At 38.4% G+C, this 23,422-nt stretch overlaps 1 protein-coding gene across 12 annotated transcripts in view; it reads left to right on the forward strand.

Moving 5' to 3' along the window:
• The window catches only part of LOC124170323, a 137,484-nt gene that overhangs the window by 79,451 nt on the left and 34,611 nt on the right, over positions 1–23,422 (forward strand). For all 12 annotated transcript variants that reach the window (XM_046549031.1, XM_046549039.1, XM_046549043.1 and 9 more), the window contains one exon: positions 15,434–15,837. In XM_046549031.1, the coding sequence (XP_046404987.1) occupies positions 15,434–15,837 (404 nt within the window). The remainder of the gene's footprint in view (positions 1–15,433; positions 15,838–23,422) is intronic.

The raw sequence follows: 23,422 nt of genomic DNA on the forward strand, positions 1-23,422 counted from the left end.
TTGATGCGGTATTTTTTTCCGAAAACATATATCAAGTTACAATTTATGAGTGGTGCTATAAATCTTGATTATTACAGTCACAGACAAAAGGATATTTTCTCAGAATATTTGGTTTCTCCCTGATAGCAATTCCAATTCATCTTCTTATCTCGTGAGAACTCCCAAAGATGGACTGAAAATAATTGAAGAAAATCCGGTGGAAAAGAGCTTGTATTTTGCAAAATGCCTCAGATTGTCAGCTAGCACTTGGCAGCAGGAGTGGGGGTAAAGCGATGTTAGTTGAATTAATTATATGCCCAATTATTTCCATAAAATTAAATTATTCATTAATCAGCTAAATTCCTGTTCGAATCATTTTAAGGAAATCAAAATTACTCCCCAAAATCTTGTGTTGCCTGCTGCATAGGCAACCGAGTCAAACATTCCAGCATTCATCATTTAGTATTGGAGGTATTTAATATTCGAATTCGAGAAATCTGCTATTCGACCCATCTCTAATATTTATTGTTGATAGCGACAAGCACTCCACCCCCTCTGGAGAGCCTATCTTTGCGATGTATCTGGGTTTCCACTCAACCGAGAAAACCTTAAAACCGTGAATAAGCTGTGAATTTCGTCTGTTGAGAAAAAACATGGAAAAAGCCGAGAATTTCGTCATAAAACCTTCAAAATCTCTCAAATTTGATTTTAGAACTACGATTGAAAGAGCAAAATAAAAATTGATATTTCGGTCATGTTTCATGGTCAGTTCTGCACAGACACTGCCGATGCATTTATCTGGACACGTATATTCCAAGCGAAATTATTGGTCCTTGTGCCGTGATGACACATTGACCTTAAGCCTGTACCAAAGCTGGAAGACTGGTAACCAAAGTGTTCCTTAACCCTGGCGACAATTTAGATTCGTGATGTTTTTAGAGTCACGCTCAACAGCGCGACGTCATTTCAACCGTTCCTGTATTCATTTTTGCAACTCATTGAGACGAATAAATAACCAAACTTCATATTGCTCCAGTCGGGAATTTTAAAACAAGTCGAAAGACAACTGCGTAAAATCAAGATTAGCTGCCTCTTTGGGGCTGGTGTTATGCTGCACAAAATCGAAAAACTGCATAAAATCAAGAAAAGATGTAAAATCAAAGTTTTACCATTGCAATTCCCTATGCTTTCTGGGCGGACTTGGGTGTCGTTGCGTATAAACGAGACTTGATGTAAAATCAAAGTGCGTAAAATCGAAGTTTTACTGTATTAGTTTATATTTCCTTAGAAAAGAACAAATACTTATTTCGAAAACTGTCTGGATAAACAATTGCATGACCATGGTCCCTTATCACAAAAAGGGGTTATAAAAGACAAGGGGTCCGGGTACCTGCTCTTGGATTCCGAGGGTAAAGACTAAACCCTGCAGTATTGGTTCCCAAAACAAAGGTGTTGTAGGGTAGACTGGGGCAATTCTGCATGGATAATTGTTGCTTGCTCATAAATTGCAGACTTTGAATTGAATTCCTCATTTTTTTCTGTGCATTGTCAGATTTTAAACAAAGTTCCAAGGTCAATATTAATGAATTTAATGCAGCAACAATTTTCATGTCGATGTTTATACAGAACTCAAGATATAAGTTTATATTTATCATAGAATTTCGTTTTAAAATTGTAAACACTGTTCAAAAGACAAAAAATTAAATTCTTAGTTTTTATATCTTGAGAAATGAATAAATATTTATTTCGAAAACTGACTGGATAAACAATTTTATTACCGCGGTCCCTTACCGCTAAGAGGGGTAATAAAAGATGAAGGGGTGAGGGTACCTGCTTCCGGATTCTGAGGTTAAAGCCTAAACCCCGCAGTATTGCATCCTGAAACAAGGACGTTGTACACCCGCGACCGTCATGAAACATAGTTGGTAGGAAACATATATATTCGTCAATGGTTCATTTGTTTTAGAAAATCTCTGATGAAAATGTATGGCTCTCGTCTCCTGGGTCAGGAAACGTCCACACGTACAATTATGTCCTTAGTAGGGAAAAGGTTAAACCTTCCTTCTGGTGCCTATGACAGGAAAATGCTTTCCGTGATATGGGTAGCTTGAGAATATTTCTAACCTCTCTACATGGGGTGCTGTTTTTGGGAGGAGTTGACTAGGTATTCTCGTCCCTCCAATTTGGGACCCCACTCAATAGGGTGCACTGCCTTAACCCCTGGACCAGACCCTTCAACCCTATTTACAGCAGACTCTTGATTATCTGGCTGTGGTTTATCCATGTTGCGGCTTATCCGTACATGAGTTCACACTTGCTCCATGTCTTCCGTGATAATAATAATAATAAATCTTTATTTGCCCGGAGATCTGATACATCTATATTGATCTACATGCATAGATATAAGGCACGTCATAAACACATCAAATACATGTACATATATTATATACAACTGAATATTTTAACATTAAGATGCAATGTGATATTCATCAATGGAATGGAATCGCTTTTTTTGTAAGTACCTTTTTAGATCAGATTTAAAAGCATTGATGCATTTTATTTCTTTTAAACATAATGGCAAATTATTATACACATTTCTCTGGGCCCCATTTTGGCTGCCCTTGTTGGTGCGTAATTCTGATGAATATTATTTTTTATCCTTGTTTGATGCTGGTGGATTGTGCTATTCGCTTCATAATTGACAATATTGCTCTTTACATATATTATGGTTAAAAGTAGATACATACATGGAATCGGCAGGAGATTCAGATCCTTGAAGATTGGCTTACTGAGGTATCTATCAGACTTTTGAGGGATGATTCTTTACTGAGGTATCTACCAGGCTTTTTTCTGAATTCTGAATATTTGAATCTTTATGAAAAAATTAAAATCTCAATGAAAAATTTAAAATCTTCATGAAAAAATAAAAATTGATGCAAAAGCACAACAATTCACGTCCCGCAGCAGTTACGTCCTGGGCAACTTGTGTGAGATGCAACATGAGGCCTGACAGGTGTAGCTTCCGACGTTGCGTAGTGGTTTTGAAGCATTTGTGGCAACCACTTGAATCCGTGACCTCGCAGCCACAGGAAGGTGGTTATTAAAAAACAGGCTTTCTATGAAGTATAAACACGACCATGATCACGTTATCTCAGCTAAAAATATCGCAGTTGGGAGTAGAAAGCTCTTATTGAACCCGGAAAGCAATTTAAAATAACAGAAAATGTGCGTGAATAATAATACAGTAGAATCCTGATTTAAGGTTTTTCAGGGGGGACAAAATTTAAAACACTAAATGCGGAAAAACACTAAATGAGGACCTGCCATTTTTTTCAGGTTTTAGGGTCTGTAATCATTGGAATGGCTTTTTATGAATAAAAAATATTATTTTAAGTAACTAAAAGGTGGTGAATGCAGCAAAAAATTCTTTAATGAAATGTTCTCTGCCCTATGAAGGTTGGATAATACTTTTCAGGAATCAGCTAAAAAAATGGGTAGTAAAAATAAGTAATGAGAGGATGAGAAATTGTTTTAATGAAATATTTTAAGAAAATTCTAATAAACATCAACTTAAAAGCATTCCCACACAGATTATTATTATTGACATTAGTGATTCCATTTTTATGCATATTTCAGTGGTCTCTATGAAATTTAGAATTTTTTCTGTAAAAGTGACATGTAGGTGACTATAGCATTTCTAATATAATAAGAAAAGGTGTAAGTAGGTACTCGAAAAATCATGAGGAATGAGTGATATAAAGGGACAGCAGAAGATCGCTAATCCCGAATTCTCAACTACCGAATATCTAGTAAAAGGAAGGTTTTCTGGAATTTTGCTAACTTAACGTTTTCTGTTGCCTCGGCGAAACAAGGGATTTATGAGCCTTTAAAAAGCCTCCTATGCGCACATTTTGCATTTCGAGGTCATTCAAAAAAGTAGAATCTTATTTTAGTATGCGTACAAGTCGATGGTGATTCAACTCGATGATAACACCAGATTCGTTGTCATATATCCGCGGCCTTATGCAGATCGAATGGAGCCGGGAGAAGTTGCTTACGCGGCGCGCTGATCACCTTGACTCCAACTCGCCTTGTTTCTCAGCAGCTTTTAATAAAATTTGGTTGGAGCTTGAATAACGTTTAGCTAAACTCTGTTAAGTGAAAAGGTTTAACCTTCAACAGAACTGGATTTCATCCGAAAAATTGTCAGTGCCTCTGGAGGTTGGCAATTTCGTCAGGGTTATGATGTCGAAGTCAACCACCAACCACCTGCCGGATTTTCGTATTTTTCCGCGCTCATCTATTCTACCGTGAGTATGCGGTGATTTTTTTTCCAGCACGAGCGATTTATTTAGAGTCATGGACCGTGACAGTTCGTCATAACTCCGATTGTCATTCTCTTTTGACATTAATTAGCACCAGATAAATATTTGGAATCGACAGCGATATCAACCAGCCGCATGTCGATAAATTGGCTCCGGGATATCTAAATTACGATGTAAAATAATGTTGTTCCGTAGGGAAAGAATGCTCTCACTCACGGTCATGACAGGGGAAACACTTCCTCTGTTCTTTCGCTGTTCCTCCGTGGAAACTGACCTTGGAATGGATTATAGAAAGAATCTTATAGTGAACTGCACAATTGACATTGGGCCTCCTCTTTTGAAAAGAGAAAGTAGCCGACTGAAAAAATATTGGGCTAATAATCGACTGCCCGTAGGGAGTAGAGTTGAAAGGGGCATAAGCCATCAATTGAAAACATAACGAGAAAACCATTATTGTAGCGGCCCTCGGAGGATAACTCGTGTCATCAGTCGTCACGTATCATCGAAGTCAAGTTCAAGAAGTGAAGGATAAGGTAGTTCGAGGTTATTAAGGGATGACTTTGCTCCATTAGATCTGATCTAATACAAAAAGTACCTGGTGTTTGGATCAGAAGGGGAGCGAAACGTTACGAGAAGACAAACCACCCAACTTGTGAGTTGAAGGTCGCAGCGCTGCGCTCGCGGAAGAAAGCAGTTGAAGAAGCGTTCCCCGGTAGATTCTATCGACTCTTGGTAAACTTTCATGAGACTGTTCTGTTGATGAGAATAAATTCGAAGATTTGGATGAACCGTCATGAAAAAACGTAAAATCGGGCAAATAAATCTTGAGCGGGACAAATTTTTACGACCATAAATGCGGAAAAACGCAAAATGCGGAAACACTAAATACTGATAATTTTTACATTGTCCTAATAGGGAATGAACCGGGACCCAAAAAAATAAACGCTAAATGCGGAAAAACCTTAAATGCGAAGACCTTAAATCCGGATCCGACTGTATACCATTTGATTTACATATATTGCAACATTACAAGAAGTTTATGTGAAAATTAGGATTATTAGTGTTTGCTGATTATTCATGCCGCATAATTTGCCTGAGTAATCAGGAGTTTGCTGTATTTATTTTATTTTTTTATTTATTTCACACACCTCCAAAAACTACTGTACAGCCTTAACATCAGGGTTTTTAGCATTTAACAATCAAGCATTCAAAAGCATCCATGCTCTAGATAAGGATAACTTACACAGGTGGGACTTGAACCTGCGACCTTTGGTTTGGTAGACGAGGACTTTACCCTGCCACCACTGAGGCTGGCAAAAAATATACTGCCGTGACGAAGACATGAACCCTGACCCCCTGACTGAGAGTCGACAACGCTAATCACTTCACCAACTGTCCTTCCTGTCATCTATCCTAGCCTGAGTTAAGTTTTTGTGATACAGTAGATTCAGGTTAATTGGGACTTGTCGGGACTTGTGCACTTTGCCCCAATTAGGCGAACTACCCTGCATATGGACATGAACAAAGTTGAAATGATGGAAGACTAAAGAGTGTTTATAATGCGACATAAGTTTATTGAACTATTAATTTGATTAATAAAACAGCAAGTTTAGTTAATTTATTATCATCTTTAAGAATTATAACAATTTAGTTAAAAATATTTTTCAAAGCCTCCGGCAACGCTGAATGAATGCCTTTTACTAAGTCCTATTAAAGAAAAGACCTATCCTCTTGCCGATAGTATATATAACAACTAGAGTTTTTTTAAATAGGGCAAGAATAGGAACATTTGTGACAAATAAGAGTAAATCAAAGGAGGAAAATTTAAAAAAAATAGTATGTATTCTGAAACGAAAAAACTTTAATTTCGTTGCGAGTGTAGAGTCTATGTAGCCGACTCATGGCCCAATAAAGCGGCATCCTGTCCCAATTAAGCGGAGAATACTCTGGGATATTCCTCTATTGGGTTCTGTTCTTCAAGATCTGCCCCAATTAAGCGGCCGCTCCAGGTAACCGGTAGACCCATTAAACGGAATCTACTGTACCAGTATTTTTCAAACTGCATATTGCTTTTGAATTTCAATAATTTACACTTTTACTAGAATAACTATCATTTTTTAAGCCTTTAGCATTTTAAACGGATTTCTAGCATTGATAATAACTAAGTTAGAAAACACAAGATCCTAAGACTTGAGCTCCAGAATTCATTTGATAGTAATGCTAGAATATCATTCAATAATCCCTTAAGCTCAGAAAACAGGACTTTGTTTCGGAGTATAACAAATTGGACTGTGTACTAAAATTTTTCTTTTCAAAAACTAGAGACAATGTCGTGTGTCTTCTCATGGATAGTTCGACAGGGGGTGACTCAAACTAGGGATCTTGACTGACGACGAGGGATTCCGGACTGCGAACGTGGTCCTCTCGGAGGGACAGTAACGGTGAGAAATGAAAGATACGGAGTTTGCTGCCAGGAGTGTATTTTAAGACAGTTGGTCGTTGAGCAAGAGTGATCTCCTCCCTTTGCTACTCCGGGTCAATTGTAGAGCTTCCCTTCCACGGCCCTGTGGGGCTCCGACTCTTGACGAAATGACCTCAAGTGAATGATGCGTGCAGTTTTTGACACGTTGCGTACGGATGGCGAGAATTCTCGTCATTTTTTTCCTGAATGTTCCAGATGGATGACAAATATTCTCGTCATTTAGGCACGTCAACCTAAACAATTTTAAAGCGTACAATACGTATTCGTTAGTACGTTTTCAGTTTTTGTTCGTTATTTATAATGAATCGATGCATCATAAGTTTGATTGGGTAAAGTTATATTCTAAACACTAGCTTTGTAACCATGTTTAAACCAAAGGCATTAAGCCCTAATTGGCACATACATTCAATCTCAACACTTCCACCATGAATCGGTGTTCCTAGGAATTTAAATACCCCGGTACGCAACGAGTTAAGGCATCACGGCATCCGACCACCCCCCCCCCCCCCCCCTCCGTGCGTCCTAGAACTTTCCACTGGTGTGCCATTCTTTTCTGAAAAGTGTAAAAACACCATCTATTAAAAATGCATTCCCCACTATCAGCACCGCGCAGGCATGAAGGAAAGTTCCAGAGACTCACGGAAAAAAAATGAATAAGACAGATAAAGAGGACGCATAGATAGGAAAGGGAATGGACTAAAAGAATAGACACGCATAAAAAAAAGTCTGAGAACTTAATCTATTGAAAAATGAGGTCGGGATGAGGCAACAATATGACAACTTCACCATGGATTCCTGCTGTGAGGAGGACTGTAAATGTGTGGAAGGGCCAATTGTCAAGGAGTGGCCCTAAGGACTCGCTAAGCTGGGTCCCAGGCAGGGCCTGAATGCCGCCGACCTTAGCTACCTCAGTGATCACTTCCTTTCCCTCACTTCGGCTTCAATCAACATCTATTCGTTTTTTGGATTGTCTACCTTATTTTTGGGATACAATGCATTACTGATATTAAGTTCACCTCCCAACTTGTGCTATGCTCAAAATTTAGGAATTCACCACAAAATGTTCTTTCTTAAATTAAATTTCTTAAACTTACTTAAATTTCATGAAAATTTTCTTGGGATTCCCACCGGGTGTGGTATTGGGTTAATTCTCCCAACGTTGGCAATCCCAAGAAATTTTTCATCAATCTATATGCTGGGAAAACCTAAAATTTTGCTTAAATTTGCTTTTCAACCTCAAATGAGCTGCATGAGTGTCATTCAACATTACATGTTAGACAAGACGCTCAGAAATAATTAATGCGTGGTTAATTTTAGTGATGGACGGAACCAGGAATTTTTTTGTATCCAGATCCAGAATGGATCCTTGATTTCAGGTGTTAGATCTTCGGATATTTTGGGATTGAAATGCATTTTTAATTGTCTGCTGTAAAACGTTTGGGCACTTTCTTGCAAATACAGGAATTGCTTTACTTTGAAAATATTTAAGTCCCGTTACTGCATTACTTGGCTGTGTGAAGTTGTTGTTTGACATCTTTGGGCCTACTAGGTGACTCATCTAGATTTACGCATCCCGAAATGGGGAGAATTGAAGCTGGTAGGCTGAAAAAGGTCGGTGGGTGAGACAGGAGAGGAGTGAAGCACTTTTCCATTGCTCTAGTCTAGTTTGATACTTTCCTTCTGAGGGAAAAGTTTATGGTCTATGTGGTTTCTGAGTTGAGTAAAACATTATTGGCCAAGGTAGAGAAATGTGGGACATAGTTATTATTGACGCGTTACTGTTAGCGACGGATGGGACCAGGATTTTTTTCTTATCCATATCCACATTGTATCCTTGATTTCAGGTGTCAGATCTTTTCATATTTTCACATCAAAATGCATTTTTAATTTTCTGTTGTAAAGTCTATGGGCATTTTCTTGTAAATATCAAGAATTCATTTTTATGAAAATATATAAGTTCAGATACAGTGTTATGTGGCTGTGTAAAGCTGTTATTAGACACCCCTGGGCCCACTAGGTGACTCACCTAGATCAAGGCATCGAGAAATGGGGAGAATTAAAGCTGGTAGGCTGAAAAAGTTCAGTGGGTGAGACAGGAGAGGAATGAACCACTTTTCCATAGGCCTATACCCTTTTTCTGAACTGACGGCGGCTGACCTTGAGCATGCTTAAAAACCCACTCACTCTTCTAGCCAATCATAGAAGTACGACAGGAGAAAGTATGTTGGAGTCCACAGTCTCTCTCCGAACTGTGTGCAGTGCAGAACGTTCTTCAGCTTGCAGTGCTGCCAAATATAATCTGTGGAGATCGCATGGCATTCGTCCGAGAATCTTCCGCTGCCCCTGAAAGTACCGTTATTCGCAAGGCTGGCAACCCCTGTCAGCCAGATGGAGGTAGCGGAGGGGAAAAGGGGAAGGGGATGAAGGGGAAGGTTGAGGTTGAAGGCTCAGCGCTTCCGATTGGCTACTTGCTGTTTTCCACCCAGTTGCAATCAGTTCGGAAAAATAATATCGTGCAATTTGATACTATTCTTCTGTGGGAAAGGTTTATGGTCTGTGTGGTTTCGGAGTGGAATAAAATATTGGCAAAGGGAGTGAATATGTGACAGTTACTATTGGAATGGTTACTATTGGGATGGACAGATCCAGGATTTTTCTGTATCTAGATCTGGATCGGATTCATGATTTCAGTTGTTGGATCTTTTCATATTTTCATACCAAAATGCATTTGTAATTGTCTGTTGTAAAGCCTATGGGCACTCTCTTGTAAATGGCAAAATCACTTTACTTGAAAATACTTAAGTCTAGTTACTGTGTTATATGGCTGTGTAAAGCTGTTAGACACCTTTGGGCCCTCTAAGTTCTTCTTGATCAATAATTGATTTATTACTGCTGCTGGACCTGAATACCCTCCCTACACACCATCCGGGCCTTGGAAACAAATTGACGCATGACCACACCTGTCTGTCTATATAGGACACCAGCCAATATGGCCGACGACACATACAGACTTCAGTGCATGGCCCATGAGGGCTCGTCAGTCAGATTTTTGGCAGAGAGTACCCAGGCCCAGGTTATGCTGTGTTACTGTATATACTTTATAAGGGTTTGCATATATGTAGTTACCAGACCTACATTTAAATGGAATACCTTGCCTTGACCCTTAGACAATGAATACATCACGACTTGCATATCAAAAAACATTGTATGTTCGAATGATACATTTTGTACTGTTTAGAAGGTCTATAGTTGCTAAAGAGTATAAAAGGTCAGTGGGTGAGATCAGGGAGGAGTGAAGCACTTTTCCATTGTTCTATTGTAATTTTATACCTCACTTCAATGGGAATGGTTTATAGTCTGTGTGGTCTCGGAGTTGAGTAAAACATTATTTGCCAAGGGAGAGAAATATATGACGTAGTTACTATTGATGTGGTTACTATTAGGGATGGATGTATCCAGGATTTTTTCGTAATCATATGGATCGAATTCTTGACTTCAGATGTCAGATTTTTTTATATTTTCGGATCCAAATGCATTTTTAATTGCTTGCTAAAACAGTAATCATCCAAGTTTTTTACTGTATCTTGACAGTTTCATTCCAAGTTGCTTAAATAGTGGTGAGTGGTGGATTTTGCACTTTCTCATGATAATTTCACTCCACAGTGCAAGTATGTGGTGTACATTGAAATGTCCTTAAAATGTTCCACTGTAAGAAAGACATTTTTATCAGTATACCATGAAATTAAATTGCAACTGCTCAATCTGATACACAATATCATATTTAGAACAACATGGACAATGTGAATTAAGCTACGGAAACTTTAACAGAACATGGCAACTGCTCAGCAATAAGAAAGGTTTGGCGACAGAAGCATGTAGAGGATAGGTGGAGGGAAAGGAACACTCTCTCGTCTTTTTAGTCACGTGGCTACAATGAGGGAGCTAGGAGACGAGCATGTCTGATCTTGCAACTTTGTAATGCTATTGCCTTCAAGGTTAAGCTGGGCCAGCTGTGTGATTCATACAGCTTGTGTTTTAAGTTTTGCCTCGTCTTGTTTGAGTGTACTCATGCAACACTTGTTTCTTTGAAAATTGTGCTTTTTGGACAATGTTGAATTTTGGTCTAGCCTTGTGGTAACTATGAAGCTCTGAGTCAGTCAATTAGAGCTATAAATCCTAAATTATATCAGAAATGCATCATGTTTGCCATTGCCCAGAGAGCTATCACCAAATATGTTTTAATATTACTATTATTTCAATCCAATAATGGTGCAATATAATTTTATGAAAGCCATTGTTAAGCACCTTTGGGCCCAATCATTGACTCATCCAGCAGTTGGCATCCAGAAATGGGGAGTATTGAAGCAGGTAGGTCAAAAAAGGCATGTTGGTGAGACCTGGGAGGGATGAAAAACATATCCATTCTTTTATTGTAATTTGGTACTTAAGTGTTATTTGATACCTTAGTGTAATTTGATACCTTAGTGTAATTTGATACTTTAGTGTAATTTGATACTTTGAAGCTAATGATTCATTGCTTTTGTGGCCTCAGAGAGGAGTAAAATATCATATCCTTGGCCGGAAGGTAGGTTGAAAGATAGGGTAATTGGTTTTGTGAAATCTGCAACATAATTACGTATGATGCAGTTACTATCTCACAGTGATGATGCTCATCAATACGGGTTCAATCTCTTGGAAATTTCACTCCATTTGCCTATCATATTGCCTTAAAAATTTCCATGGCTGAAATTCCATTGCAATACTCCCATGAGAGCTATTAAACAAAATGGTTCATGAGTAGGACAAGCATTGCAGTGTGTTGGCAAATGAAAAGAGAGAAACAGAACTCTTTTCACTCCAACTTGTGGCATGCTCTATTCATGGAAGCATTAATTTAAAATAAATATCCAGATTCTATTTCTTTGGGAACTTTAGATCCCATTTAATCATCTGGTGAAGTGCATTATCCACGGATATTTGGATATATGTATTCATCTATTATTGTTTAAAAAGTGAAATAAATGGAAAATCCTAAATTTGGTGGAAATCAGACAAAATTTGGTCATTTGATAAAACTCTACCATCACCATTTTACCAGCAAAGGGAGTCACTGTAGGTTATTTCTAAGTTTGAGAAGTTTTCAAGGATTTAAAGAAGCGATGGCAATAGTACACACTAACTAATGTAGACTATAGTGAAGGCAAAAACATAAATGTAGATGAATAAATGAATATTTTTTTCAAAAAAACCAAAACACCCATATTTTGTGAGCGCACCATGTGAACACTAGCCAACTCTCTTTCCCTCTTCCCATCCATAGCACAAAGGCTGTCTTCTGGGTGTGATTGGCAAGTATCAGGGTGCCTCATGCTCCGTGACAGACCCTTGCACTGCTACTTGACATACGTTCCATTGGCTCTTCTATGGAAGTGTCAGGAGGAAAATCCTTGGTTGATACCATCTCCAATTCTGTTCCTACTTGTGCAAAATGAAACATTGAAAAAGAAGTTTCTGAATATCAAGAGAAGAGATCAATAAGCTCAATAATAGCAGATACCACAATTACTAAAGATGATTGGGTCTAAAATGCACCATTTTTAAACAACAGAAACTTTGAATCAAGTGCTCTGATTTGCTGCGAGATTTCCCTGTTGCTGGGTGCCTTGTTTACATTACAATCTCTGGCAGGCAAAGCAGTCAAAGTCATGAGCTGTCCACAGCATCCGGCAACAGGGCAAACTGTTGGCCAATCAGAGCGCTTGGCTTTCATTTACTCTACAGTAAAACCCCTTATTTACACTTTTCTAGGGACCCAAGGAAAAAAGTGTAAATTGCAGGAAAATGCAAATAGTGGGAAATGGAGAATTTTCACTTTTACTCACACACTGGCTATAGAAATGTTAATTTTGAAATTGATTATTACATAGCCGGATAGTTCAAAACACCTACTTTCATATCGTGAAACTTTTCGCCGCAGACAGAAAACGAGATGACCTAGTTCAACTTTTGGATGCTAGTGGCGTTGTGTCCCACCACATTCAAATTCATCCTGAAAATAGTTCTCATTACGTCTCTCTCCCTCTTATATTTTTAAATACAAACGAGCGAAAGTAAGCCAAAGGACAGTTTTTAAGGCCTGATGTGCACAATTAATTGTTTTAGTCGGCAAATTATTTCTTTAAGTCGGCACGTCGTGATGCACATGGCGAGAAAACGAAAAAAACACGGCGTAAATACAGGGTTCTATTTACGTAGGAGAGATAGGAAATTTGATGGGACCCAGAAAAAAACTTGCAATTTGCGGGAAAACATAAATTCCGATAATGCAAATACAGGGTTTTACTGTAGTTATAAATGGTGCATTTTCAACCTAAACATTACTGCTAGTTTTGGTTCTTACTAGTATCTGCTATTCAGGGTTAAAATTTAGTGACGCAGCTCTCCTCCACCCTGTTTAAGGAGGGACAAGGTGTTGACTGGTATCTTTGCCCTGAAGATGTTGGGAGTAGTGCCAGAGAAACTGTTGTCATCAAATAGAAACAACATGATAGTAACCGGTTGACTCATACCTTCGTCTTTACTAGAGAGAAGAAAGCTCCTCAGTGTGATGGGTGTAGGTGCCCCTTTAGTATCTAACATATCCTTACAGAGTGTGACAAATACGAAAAGTGGATATGGTTCAATATAGGGGGGACCTTGGATCCCTTCTAGGAGACCACCCCTACTAATTTGAATTATGTAATATTATTTCTCAAGGAAATCGGTCTGTTTAGCAAAGTGCAAAAGTTCCTAATTATTTTATCTAAATAAATTACGCATAAGCGACCCTTTTAATGAACTATTTGAATCAAATGACTGAGCTGGGGTGCAGACTGACCTAGCCTTCGAAGCACCCAAACACTCAATTCTACTACTACTATTACAGTAAAACCTCTATGTAGTGAACCTCTTTACATCATAACCTCCATACATCATACCACCCTTACGGTCCCAGCTGATTTACATGTAAATTTACAGGCAAACCTCTCTATAGTGAATCTCTTTATATCGTAAAACCTCCACTTATCATACCAAGGAGATACCCCTGAGACAGCCTAACTACATCTGCAAAACGTACCAAGACAACGAGAAACCATTAATGTAGCTGTGATTACGTACATGGAATGACATTTTCAGCAATAAATGTTTCACTCTTTTTTTCTTATATACCTTATTATGCTGTAATTTTCACGTTAATCATTAGTTGTAGCCATTTTGTTCACAACTATCCCAATCATTTTAAGTGACTGTTGAATTGAGAGAGATCACATCATTTTCTCTCGAATCATGGCATAAATCATGCGATAGCGTTCGCTTTCTGTAATTATTAAATAATAAATACATGTTCACTAATGCATGCATGTTTGTTTAAACACATAAATATAATGATTTACAAGACAGTAGTGCCTTCATTTCCAAAGGATATGAAAAAATGGTGCCCATCACTGAAACCTCTCTATAGTGAGCCTCCATACATCAAATTGCCCAAATTTTGTCTCAATTACCTCAATTACCATGTAAAGAGGTTTTACTGTACTAGTAACTGGAAGATGGAGAATTGGAAAGTAACTATCATTAATGTTAATTCTATGGCCCTATCTATTGAAAAATGGTGAATTTTTCCCACTAAGTGTCTGGACAAAATATGGTATTATGTGATGGTAATAATGTATATACACTCCATCACTGGGTACATTGTTAAAGAAGAAATAACTTAGATTTAGGTAGCCTTAAAGGTAACTGTATCAAGACTCCTGTAAATTATTACAGGCCATTGATAGTGTTGTCGTACAGTGATTGAAATTTTCTGAAGACATTATTTATATATGTACCCAAATAAGAACCATTTCATTGATGCCATTTATTGACAAGAATATAAAACGTACGTCTTTTTTGCAATACATCAACCCGTATCACTTGGACACTTAACATGATGAGTTACAATTTGTAATATAATTTGACTTAAAATATAACACAAAACATTTATTTATCAACAATTTATTTGTACATATTGCACAAGTTGCCCACGTTGCAACTGCTGCACGACGTGTATCCGTGATCACAGAGCGAGGTCGGGTACTGCAAGGCTAGGAAAACAGGGACACGGTGATCCCGTGCATGCAGCTAGTGAGTGATCGCTCCCGTTTTACGATGGGGATTCTAACAGAAATACTGTATTTCTCCGAATAGAGCCCCACCCGTGATTATAGTCCCCCCCCCCCTAATTTTGAGGCTTCAGTTCCAGGAAAAGTTAAAAAAACACGTTTGAATATAGTCCCCCCTTTACTTTTACCACTGGCATTTTTGAAAAAAAAGGGGGGGACTATATTCAGACATATACAGTAATAAGACCGGTGTATCTTAGCATTAATGCTGTAATTCCGATGATTTTGCGTCCGTTTATTTTTAATAAAGATCACAGAAAAATTTGAGCGAGAGTGAAAATGAATCACAGATAAACCGCAGCAGGAATATCGGGAATCTGCTGTACTGTGGTATATCAATAAGTACTTTAGGTCCTAAGTAAACAAAGGACCTCTTAAGTAATGTTAAGTTTGGTTTAGAAACCGTTCTGTCATACATCGCATTCTTCCTTCTTTTATTTTAGGATGACGGAGTGACCGGTGACCCTCAGGAGGGCAGTGCAGTGTCGAGGGAAGAGGAGACCCTCAGAGGTGATGGAGTTGCATCTGCAAGGCAAAGCCCTTTGCTGCACAATAGGACACCACATCAGACAACACCAACTGTGCCCGCAAAGCAGTCCACGTTCATAAGGATTGATTATGTGAAGAAGAAGCCTGCACGAGAGAGCACGAAGCCCAGTGCGCAATATGAGTGTGCGCGCATAAATGGCAGTGGGTACAATTGCGCTGTTGCTGATGTGGACCAATTGCCCTTGCCATATGTGAACTTGGGGCACAGGTGTGATTTCACAGATTTACAGAGAGTGTGCCGATCTGCCAGCAGGCAGACTGTCAGTGTTACAGAGCAGCCCGCCAAGAAGATGATCAGGTACGAAGATTTTCTTGTGATTGGCTTATAGTAATAATTATTATTATTTCATTTATATTTGATAGAACCTAAATGTACTAAATTTTCCTGCATTGGTGCCTTTGCTTGACAACCTATAAACAAATTATTGGCTCAAAATCAGAAGCCATTCCTATAAAGTCACTCAAGTTACTGCAAGCTACCAATATTGGAATGAATTAATTTATTATTCCATTTATTTTAGAACCTAACTGATTGTTTAGCTGTTTGGGCACTATTAGAGATGAGTCAAAAAGAACCAAACTGCCAAAAGGAACTGTTCAATGTAATGAACCGGTTATAAAACGAACAGTTCTTTAACACTTTTACAGTGAGTGTCCCTTTTTTGGGACCCGGTACCATAAACAGTTATCTCACTGCTTAGGATTTTTCCGTAGGGTCCTAAAACTTTCCGACTTTTATCAGTTTTAATACTATAATACTGAGTAAAATATATAACCCCTGCTCCAGCCTTCATTGAAAAAAAACGTGATGATACTTAAACCGTGGAGGTCCTTTTTTTGGGTCTCAGCATTTCCGAGCGCTCTTCCGGCAGTGATTCTCCATCTCCTTCCTTTCTGCGCACTTGCAAGGGTCTCCCTTTGCTCCGCGCGCATGCATGTGTTGCTTTCCCCATCTTTGTCCCTGCGCAAACAATCTGACACATTGTGAGCGACAGGTCAAATGCATTTGAGGTTGTCAGTGCATGAGGTGTGAATGCTGTCACAATCGCAACGCCTGCCCTCATTAGCTGCTAGAAAGTGAATGATGGCACGTCGGAAAAGTGTACGTCCCGATGAAATTTTGGTGCTCCTAAACGATATTGAAGAAGGAGATACTGAGAGTGAAGATATTTCTGAGGTGTTTTCACCAGATAGGGATTATGAAGAGGAAATCAACTTCATCTGGCAAGTCATCCAGCAACGAGGATCCCAGCCCTGCACCAGCTGTTCAGCAAGGTAACAGGAGTTCATAATAAATAAATGATAGGTTTTATTATTTTTAATGAGGAGAAAAATCCGTAGAATCGTAAATGCAATTGTTCACAAATTTAAAAATTATACATAAGTATGTGTACTTGTATTTTGTGTGTACTGAACAGTCGTTTTTGTTTCAGGAAAATCTTACGAAGGCGGCAGAAAGAGTGTGCGCCAGAGAAAGGATACTGAGCCATATAGTCATGCTGCGACGTCGTCCACCTTAAACAAAACTGTCTCAACACGTTGCTATTCCTCAGGAAAGTCAGGTCATTCTGAAAGGACGAGTCTATCGGGTTCTGTGAGAACCGGTGATACGTTACCTGATGAAGACGATGTCTGTGTGGCTCCTGGGTTAGGAGGAGATGGTGATGCACGTCACCAAGGTACAACAAAAGAAAGGAATGGAAAAGGCTATCTGAAAACATTAGCTGTTGATTTAGTTATTGAGGCACCGGATGGTACTAAATGGAAAGTAGCCTCCCCTAATTGTGAGTGCACTGGTAGGCACTGTCACTAGAGATGTGTGAATAGTATCTGCGAATACTCGAATACATTGAATTTCGCGGCGTACACTGTCGTTGGCAGTTGACTCGGAAAATTATAAAGAACTCTAGTCGTTTAGTGTATGCAGCGCTCTTATAGGCAAGTTGACGAACTACATCAAATTCGCAGATTAGTGTGATGAAAAGAGTTCGACGTGGGGAACCGAAAATGATTGGGTGAAAAAATCCTAAAATCTCCGGTTTCCCCCACCAGGAGAACCTCAGTGCCGTGGGATAGCAACATTAGGGCATTCCCCACGATCCGCTATCCCCCTCCATTCAGCACTTGCCTCACCCACTCTGACTCTTTCCCCTTCTCCGAAATCAAACAAAAGGTCCCAGCTCGCGCAGGAATCGTATTATGAAAATCTTAGCTTCAAAAAAAGTATCAAGTTACATGAAAACAATAAAAATGTGTTTCACGTCCTCCCCTTTTTCTCACCCACTGACCTTTTTCTGGCTACCAGCTTCGAAGTTCCCCATTTCTGGAGGTCAACTGCTGCGTGAGTACCGTGGGATAGTTACATTAGCGCATTTCCCAAGATCCACTATACCCTTCCATTCAGCACTAGCCCCCCCCTCTGAGGCTTTCCTCTTCTTTGAAATAAAAAATGGTCCCAGCTTGCGCAGGGATCATATTAGGAAAACCTTAGCTTCGAAAAAAATATCAAGTTACATGAGAACAATAGAAACGTGTTTCACGCCCCTCCTTTTCTCACCCACTGACCTTTTTCAGCCTACCTGCTTCAAAGTTCCCAGTTTCTTGAGGTCAACTGCTGCATGAATCACCTATTAGCCTAAAAGGTGTCTAACAATGACTTTCGGCAATTGATATTTAACCTTTATTGGATTGATATATTAGTAATGTGCGCGTAATTTAAATAAAAATAAGACCAAACGCGACGCATTTCTGACTTTATTTAAGCATTTTACGTGAGGAAATAAATTTCAAAATACAACAGAGACAGCATTAGCATTCTGGCAAGACTCGATATGAGCAGCAGAGCTTCTCGGAAGTTGATGCGGTATTTTTTACCGAAAACATTTATCAAGTTACAATTTATGAATAAAGTTTCTTCTCCTGACCTTCCTTATTATTACAACAATGTAGTGTTTATGATCTTGGAGTATAGGTCATGATAAATAAAATACACATTTGGCCAACGTTTCGGAGATTTAAATTATATATGTTATATAAATTATATAGATATGTTTAGTATAATTTAGATACCATTTGTTAACAAAAGAATCAATATTTATAAGTAACCATGATTAGCCTAGTAACGAAACTTTTCTATCACAGGTATGTTGTTTAATTCTGTTCACAATTTTTAATTTACCAGTGAATTTGTACTGCACAATTGTATTCAAAATTTTTGTAACCACTTAATTAATTTATTTTCTTTATTTTCTTTGTAAACATTCATTATAATTAAGAGCCCTGAGGAAGGAGAATAAATCTCCGAAACGTTGGCCAAATGTGTATTTTATTTATCATGACCTATACTCCAAGATCATAAACACTACATTGTTACAATTTATGAGTTGTGCTATAAATCTCTATTGTCACAGTCACAGAGGAAGGGATATTTTCTCAGGATATTTGGTTTCTCCCTGATAGCAATTCGAATTCATCTTCTTATATCGTGAGAACTTCCAAAGATGGACTGAAAATAATTGAAGAAAATCCGGTGGAGAAGCACGTGTATTTTACCAAACGCCTCAGATTGTCCGCTAGCACTTGACAGTAGGAGTGGGGGTAAAGCAAGCTACCTGTTGAAAATAAGAAGTTGGATGAAGTTGAGTATCAGATGGGCATGCCGCTGAAATGGTGTTTGGTATATAAGAATGTATACATCAGACAGAAATCCATCGTAGCAGTGTAATTGCCAAGACGGCACGCAATCATTTTTCGTGAGGTGGTGTGTCCCCTTAGAATCTTTGAAAGAGATGTTAGTTGAATCAATTATGTGCCCAATTGTTTCCATAAAATTAAAATATTCCATTGATCTGCTAAATTCCTGTTCTAATCCTTTAAAGGAAATCAAAATTCCTCCCCAAAATCTTGTGTTTCCTGCTGCATAGGCAACCGAGTCAAACATTTCTGCATTCATCGTTTAGTATTCGAGGTATTTGAAATTCGAGGTATTGGAATATTCGAGCAATGATTTAATATTCGAATTCGATATTCGAGTTCGAGAAATCTGCTATTCAACCCATCTCTAACCGTCACCAAAACGTACTCAAAGAAAAACCAGGGCCTACCGCAAATGCAAAATGTTACATTGTAGATGGGCTGTTTTCAAGTGCTTGGCGCTTGATTATTGATGATTGTATGCTAAAGACTATTCAAAAGTGTACGGTCGCAGAAGCGCATTGAGCTTATGGCAACAATGGCTGGACATTGTCACAACAAGAGTTAGATGCTTTTCTCGGAATTTAGAGTGTGCGAGGCGCAACCGAGTCAAAAGGCATGGAGGTCGATTTACTTTGGTTTGAAAAATACGGTATTCATTTGTACAAAGATGCTATGCCGCACGATTGCTTTAGGGAAATCGTGAGGTTTTTGAGGTGTAATGAAAAATCAACTCGCCCTCAAAGTTTGAAGGATAATAATTTTGCCCTAATGTCTGAGATTTGGGATAGATTCATATCAAACTGTCAGAGCAACTACATACCAGGTCGTAACATAGTGGTCGATGAACAGTTGTTTCCATCAAAAGCTAGATGTCGGTTTACACAGTTCATGGCATCAAAACTGGACAAATATGGCCAAAAATTTTGGATGTCTGTCGATTACGACAGCAAGTATTTGATAAACTCATTTCTTATCTTGGAAAAGATTATGAGCAACGTGAGGGTGACCGACTCTGCGACTATGTGATGAAAAAGCTTGTGGCACCTTGCCTAAACAAGGGTAGAAATGTTATCAGTGATAACTCTTTTACATCTTTACGTTTAGCAGAATACCTAGGGTACCTTTAAGTCAAAGGGTACTAGCTTGGTCGGGACAGTAAACAAAAATCGAAGAGAAGAGCCTGTATGTGTGAAAAAGGCCCGCGAAAAACATTTCGATAGTAAGATCTTTACTAACAGTGGTATAACTCTCACTGTTTATCAAGGAAAGCCACATAAAAATGTTATTATAATGAGTTCTATGCTCTGGGACGTGCAAATAGGCAACGATATCAAAGCAAATCCTGAGACTGTGACATTTTACTATAAAACAAAGTCAGGAGTGGATATTGTTGACAAAATGGCCCGAAAATATTCTGTTAAAAGTGCTTCCTGCAGGTGGACTTTCCACACTTTCTGTAATATTTTAGACTTGGCAGGAATCAACAGTTGTATTCAGTACAGAAAGGTTACTAATGCTAAAATTTTCCGCCACGACTTTCTTCTAGCCTTGGGAGAAGAACTTAAAAAACCTCTCATTGATCAAAGAAAGAAGATAAAGACTGCTCCCGTTGAGCTATCGGACATTGTCGTCGCGTCAACGATGCCAAGTCAAAATGTCGAGGTGATTCGTGTTGACGATGCCAATTCAAAATGTCGAGGTGATTTGCGTCGACTATGCCAAGTCAAAATGTCTTGTTGTGTAAAAGGAAACAAAAAAGGAGGAAAAACTTCTTATGATTGCGTATCTTGCAGAAAACTTGTGAGTAAAAAGTATACAGGCGGCGTGAGTTATATGTGTTTTTCATGCAAACCTGAATAAGAGGAAGAAGAATGCATTAATAATTATTTATTTTGGTTTTGTGCTTGTAACCATGACGTATGTCAATCGCCAATGACTTTACGTATTTGTTCTTTGGTTGATAATTGCAATTATTTCTGAAGATTGCTCTCATATATCTTATGCTAATGTAAGGTCTACTAATTTGTTTACCTTCACTCTAGAAAATAAAGTCTGGCCATTACTTTGATATCGGACTAATCACTTTTAGCAACTTTTCACTGAATTCTTCACTGTTGTGTCCTTTTTTGTCCACGTCTATTCATTGAAAGAGATAAAAATGGCAATGACTTGTTGGGTCCCTTTTTTCGGACCTTCGCGGTTCTAAGGAGCCACCAGAGTCTCGCGGTCCTATTGTTAAACTCCCAGTTTACTGTTCATGACTGCACTGCACATGTGCGGCATGTTCGGTCCAACAGTAATGCTCACCAAGGGGTATTTTGAACTGCAGCTTACTCCATCAAGTGCGTGGTGGCTACAACGGATGTGTAGTGGGTAAGATGAAGACCATCCAAGGCCATCAAAGTGCACCATAAGAATAATAATAATGATATATTTATTTGCCCAGCGATTGAGTTACAAGGTTTGTACACAATATAAGGCACGTCATGAATAATAATAGTAGAAACTATTTACAAAGAAGACAGCATTCCAACAAAGCAAAAATTAGCATTGATCAAAAATACACATAAAAAGGGATCAGCTTAAACCTCATTGCCATTATAACTCAGCTAATTAAACAAAAGAATCTTTCAACTGTCTTTAAGAGTTACAAGATATTTACACAGTATAAGGCATGTCAAGGATAATGATATTAGAAACTATTCACAAAGTGGACAGCATTACCAACAAAACAATAATTAACATTAATCAAAAGTAAACATTACAAGGGATCAGCTAAAAACTCATTGAATTATAATACAGCTTAATAAGCATAGACAACCAAGCCCCTCCCCTTCTTCTTTTACCATTCCCTTCCATCCACAGAAACGAACAGGATAGCTGCTGAATGGTTCGAATGGGCGTTCAAAATATTAGGTTCATTTTAGGCATTCTTTTTCTCAGAGACTATGCCGAGATCAAGTGTTTTTATGCTAAGCTTCACGTGGAGATCTAGAGCATCGTCTGCTTCCGCAACAGTAGTCAAGTAATGACGCACGTACTTCATAGCCTCAACTGCTTTAGATATGCCCTCGATATGAACCTTGATTTTTAATTTTTTCTCAATTCTTAATTCTTAGAATAGACTATCATTGTTTTTTTGTGTAATTCTCGGGATAGTAATTTTAATTACGGCGACTTTTCCACCGATTGCAACTACCCCAACTGCTATTATTTACTTTCCTCTTTAGCATGTTTTCCTGGTTAGTAGGTGCATTTTTGTGGTCGCTTCAGAAACTTACTAAACAAGTTCTACTGTATGGATACGCTAATGTTGGGTAACGAATCGCAATCAATGTCTTTCATTTTCTTTGATGAAGGAAACTTCCATATTCTATCAACTTTTTTGTGTGGAACTCTGAATTCAGTCTTAACATCTAAAATCCGTTCCATGAAGTCAAGCCAGAAAGAGTCACCTTTGTATCACCAGTCCTCTCAAGATGTGTTTATTTCTTTCTTAAAACAAGAACTTTGTTGTAACGTTGTTCGTATTAACGAGAATCTACTGTAATGCCTTTTAATTTCATTGGCATGTTGCTGTTCAAAGCTGCAATATGGAAGTGCACTAATTTTTTTTTATTGCCGAATTTGGAAGTTTAGCCTAAAAAAGAAATATTAGTATAGTCGCTTTTATTTCCTGCATCTGGGGTATGCACTTTAAAACGTTTTGAAAGTCGGGAAATTTCATGTTGCACTGAAACACAGTGCCTCCATCTTGATTGAGATGTGACGTCACAAGGCAGTGCACACAGTGGAGTATCGCCGTATTCCGTCACCTTCTTTAGCGTGGCGAGAGTTTCCGGGAATCGGTGGAGTTTGCTTCCTAAAAATGTCAACTAGTACGGATAACATGAATTCAAATTAAAAATGATTTTTTGTTCCAAATTGCATATCGACGTCAAAACGAAAGCCTGGAGAAGATATTCACTCCCGTGCTTTAAGGACAATTCATGAGGAATAAATGGTTCAATGCTGCTCCTGAATCTTACTAAGCGATGATATTCTGTTTTAAAGAACATTTTAAGGTATTGTAAGATCTAATATATTTATATTATAATAATTTACGTAATAGGTACCTCATTCATTCAGAAAGTGTGTTGAGTCAAAATATAGCATCTCTGCATAGACCTATGTAATGTGTAAACTGA

This window comes from Ischnura elegans, chromosome 13 (assembly GCF_921293095.1).
Source record: "Ischnura elegans chromosome 13, ioIscEleg1.1, whole genome shotgun sequence".
In the NCBI taxonomy this organism is placed as follows: domain Eukaryota; kingdom Metazoa; phylum Arthropoda; class Insecta; order Odonata; family Coenagrionidae; genus Ischnura; species Ischnura elegans.